At 35.5% G+C, this 4,351-nt stretch overlaps 1 protein-coding gene across 1 annotated transcript; it reads right to left on the bottom strand.

The window, feature by feature from the left end:
* Positions 1–341: 341 nt before the first annotated feature.
* LOC119986454 (ribonuclease 1-like) lies at positions 342–1,566 on the bottom strand. Its single transcript, XM_038831012.1, has 3 exons — positions 1,190–1,566; positions 863–1,082; positions 342–762 (listed from the first exon to the last, which is right to left on the bottom strand). Exons 1-3 carry the CDS (start codon positions 1,511–1,513, stop codon positions 527–529), a joined length of 780 nt encoding a protein of 259 aa, XP_038686940.1. The 5' UTR covers positions 1,514–1,566; the 3' UTR covers positions 342–526.
* Positions 1,567–4,351: the final 2,785 nt, after the last annotated feature.

Below are 4,351 nucleotides of genomic sequence, written 5' to 3' on the forward strand. Positions count from 1 at the left end.
TATATTCTTCTTTTTTCTTTTTTTTAATGTGGAACAATCAATTATCCGCCCGACAAATGATTTGTAATTCTCAATCAACCACCGATTGTTTCCTCTGATATATCCCCTAAGTACATAAACATCATATTTGTGTAAGTTATTGTAAATAGAAAATAACCCATTTAAGGTCCTAAAAGATTAAATTTTGCAAAAAAAGGGTGGGGTTAGGGGCCTTCGGCGCTTAGTTAATTTTGCTCAAAATGTAGTTTTGCTTCAACCAGACAAATTTTATCGAATTCGGACAACTATTACAAATTGCAATCCTACTATTTGTTGTATATGAATTAATGAATAGGACGGAATTGTTGTAGGAAATAGTAGCGCACATTTTATTTAGATAATATTGATTCATCGCATCGAAGTAACTCACAAAGAGTTGGTAGCCACTACCCCAACATGCACGCTTACATTTTATATACATAAGTAACCCCACAAAGAGCAACTAAGGACATTATTTATATATTGCTCCATCCATCAACTTTTCTCCTCAAACCCGCCCTACGGAAGGGAACTGGATCTTATCAGTCTCGGAACAGCCGTAGTATTTGGTTGCTGAGCATGACTCAAGAAAGTTAAGTCTGTCAATGCATAGGAAGGCCTCATAGAATTGTAGTACGCTCTTGGCGTCCTTGTTGCAGCGGATCTGAACCTTCACTCCCAGCTTTTCTTCAATGGCCTTTGCAAATGCACTTGCTTCGTATTTCTTATTGTTGGGGCGAATACCTAGACACACACACAAGAGTTTAACTAATGGCCTAGCTAATTACAAATATATATATATATATATATATAGTTTAAAATTAATGATCACTTGATCAGTTACCTGAGGACTCGAGGATTTTTAGAAGATTGATTGATTTAACGTAAGTTAGGGCAACGTCGAAGTAAAAGTCGGGATAAACAGGATATGGTGAACACTGTCCAGCTCTGCTCCATTGACGACGCCAAAACTCCAAGTTCTTGTCAACGTTCGAGTAGCCATACAGATTTGGCCAAAACTTGACCATGTCATCTAGAATTTCATACCTTTTTAAGTATGCAGCCTTTTTTTACACACACCAACATATCATATCATCAAAAAATGATTAGTTAGTTAGAGTCCGTGATCAAGTTAAGTATAAAACAAAATTAAGATAAATATAGTACTAACTGTTATTCTTTCTGGCGGGCTTGGAGGGACGGAATTGCAGCGACTTTCATTGTAGGGAGGAACAGAATTGTCAGGGCGATAGTAAGGCTGGAGAGCGTGGATGGTGAAGTGGTCTTTAATGGGGTTTTCACATTCCTCACTACCACCTGTGTTGCACACCGATTTTGGCCATTCCAGGGAGAGTTTGTAATAGTCAAATACACCACGGTGTTTGCCAAACTGGAGGGATAGTTTGTAAATGTCGAGTGGTTGGGAGGCACTGGTGAGAGGAAGAGAGCAAGCTAAGACAAGAACAGCTATGGCGACCACTGAAAGTTTCTCCATTTTTCTTATGAGGACTAGATACTGCAAGTTGTGTGGTGGTTGTGGGTGTTACATGCAAATATGGATGTGGTATTTATAGCATGAAAAATGTCTAGTTTGGTCATTCGCAATTGCACACCGATCAAATATATGGCACATGAAAGTTTTGACACTTTTTTTTGGCCTTTCGGTAAATGAAGAATCACCAGCCCCGCATGTCGTCCTAATAATTGATTAAGCGTAAGCCTCAAGTTGTCGAAACAATCCGCACCACATCAACGATAGATAAGATAGGGTTAAAGTTCATACGAATGAAAATGAGATTCTTAATCTCTTAAGGAAGTGAACTCTAAAATTCACGAGACCATAAAAATCTCATGAAAATACTCTTTGTTGGTTCAAACTTGTCGGCTTTAGCGACATACTGAAGCAACACCAGTCAGTATCAAAACTAAGCATCTTACCTGCTATACCTTTAGCTAGGTTAGAAAGCGCTGGGCCACGTGGCGTTCTCATTACCGTCTTTTTGTTTTATCTTTATTATTGTTATTAATTTTCTTGAGTTGGCCACCTGGCGTTCTCATTACCGTCATTTTTTTTTATTATTGTTATTAATTTTCTTGTAGTCTCATGTATTAATTTACTTGTACTCTTGTGTAAATATGTTTTTGATGTGAAGTGAAGTGGGCCAGTGATAAAAGACGAAAGTTAAGTTGTTTTAGTTAATTTTTTTACAAGAACTTAACAAAACATATATCCATGTGTGTGTTTTAATCTTGCCTGTTATTTGCATTTTCAATATAAGGTTTAACAACTAAAGAATTTTGTTATATGATTATACAATCCTAATGAGAGAGAATATGGGTGCCTGGGACCTGCTGTAATTTTTATTACAGCAGGTCTCACTCTAATACCCTTTATGTGTAGTAAAAAATTTTATTTTTATTTTTAAAAATCATAAATATATAGTATTTTTCATAACAAATCCAACGGTATATTTCTTGTTTGAAAAAAAATCAAATTAATCGCGAACAAAAAATCAAATATTTTGAGTTTATATCCGATGGTCTAGAATTGTCGTGTCTTTTTCATGTTGAATTTGATTTTTGTTTCTAACAAAAAATATATCGTTGTGTTCGTTGCGATGAACACTACATATTTATAATTTTTAAAAATAAAAATAAAAATTTTTAATGTTCAAAACAGGTATTACAGTGGGACCTACTGTAATTTTATTACAGCAGGTCCCGGGCTTCCGAGAGAATATAGGGTTCATCAAGATTTCTTTGTACTAGGAGTGTCCGGACGGCTATAATAATCCCATCCGAACAGAAACACCAAATCAGCACAATCAGATATCAACATCAAAATTAGCATCCACACTCAATAATAACAGCAAAAGAATTTTGTTATATGGTTAAACAATCCTAATGAGATATCATCGAGATTACTTGATGATAATGATAGTGAAAGATTAACGACAGTTGGCCAATTGTGTGTCAAGTGAGTGAGAAGATGGATAACGTTCATGTGTTGTGTATATTAAATCAAAAATGTTAGGGATTCCAGTAAAAAATATTTCAGTCATCTCAATAGTGGATCTTATCCTTTGATAGATATAAGTGTAGAGGTTCACAAAACCTGATGATTAAATCAAAGAGTGACGCATCTGTACTAAGATGCTTTTTACTGAAATCCCTATCACTTCTGATGTTAAATATGTTTCAGTCAAGGGGGCAGTGACAAAAAAACTGAGGACGAGTAGAGTAAGTGTGAAACATTTATGGTATTGTGAGCCAGGTTGATTTGTGGATTACAATTGAGAGCCCCACTTAGATTTCTTTGGATTCTCACCATCTTTTCTCCATCCCCACTTTTCTTCTTTGGAAATAAAGAGTCTCAAAAGAAGCCACGCTCTTCCTGAATGATACCACTTTCACATGCCCATAACGCTTATTTTATTTTATTTTTTTGACATGAGTGATACACCAATTTTACTATTTAATTAGTAGTTTGAGTATATACCCAAAACGTTTATTGATGATACCACATATGTATACGTACATATATATATATATATTCTCAGGTAAAAATTTAAATTAAGGGTGTAAATTAAGGGTCCGATATCAATTGAAGAAACATCCACTCCTCTTAATTGTAGAGGACCAATTCGTCCCCGTCGGAGTCGGATTGATTTATGTTGAAAGTGGAAATTGTGGGCACATTTGGAAACACCATGACATGACGTATCACACATGTAAACATTGTATGAGCCAAACGTGGCATCTCGAAGACGTCGTAAAACTGAAGATAAGATTTTCATGGTTTTTAAAGAAGAAGAATCCAAGACATTAATGGAGGAGGAGGCCCACTTTGATGGTGATAGTGATCAATTACACTTTGTTTAGACAAGTAAATTATTTTATGGTAGTGATACGGATGTTAACAACAATTAGTATTACAAGTGAGTAATTAATTGAACGATAATGACATTACATATAATGAATCATCCACTCACTAGGTCGTGGGTTCGAATCATACTCCCTCCTCAAACCCATGTTTAAAAAAAAAAACAGTTGGTATCTAATTATTCCAGCTACTGAGTTATATGTATCGAATTTTATGTGCATCATGTGACACATGTGGAGCAGGAACAACTCGAATTCAAACCGAATTTTGTGTATCATGTGGCACATGTGGAGCTTACGAACTCACTTGGATCATATGCTTCGAACTCAACAGCTGAAATAACTAGGATATCAATTGTTAAGATCTTTATCATAACTGGAGTAACTCGAATTCGAACATCTATTGATTGGACACTTGTAACAGTCCACCCTCTACACTATTAACACTTTG

This window comes from Tripterygium wilfordii, chromosome 20 (assembly GCF_013401445.1).
Source record: "Tripterygium wilfordii isolate XIE 37 chromosome 20, ASM1340144v1, whole genome shotgun sequence".
NCBI classification, from domain to species: Eukaryota; Viridiplantae; Streptophyta; class Magnoliopsida; order Celastrales; family Celastraceae; genus Tripterygium; species Tripterygium wilfordii.

Excerpts from the sequence above, each read along its gene's own strand:
- LOC119986454 (XM_038831012.1), bottom strand. The coding sequence starts at position 1,513 with ATGGAGAAACTTTCAGTGGTCGCCATAGCTGTTCTTGTCTTAGCTTGC. Across the intron at positions 1,083-1,189 it reads GCCCGCCAGAAAGAATAACA|GCTGCATACTTAAAAAGGTA; the intron begins GTTAGTACTATA and ends GTGTAAAAAAAG. Across the intron at positions 763-862 it reads AAAAATCCTCGAGTCCTCAG|GTATTCGCCCCAACAATAAG; the intron begins GTAACTGATCAA and ends GTGTGTGTCTAG.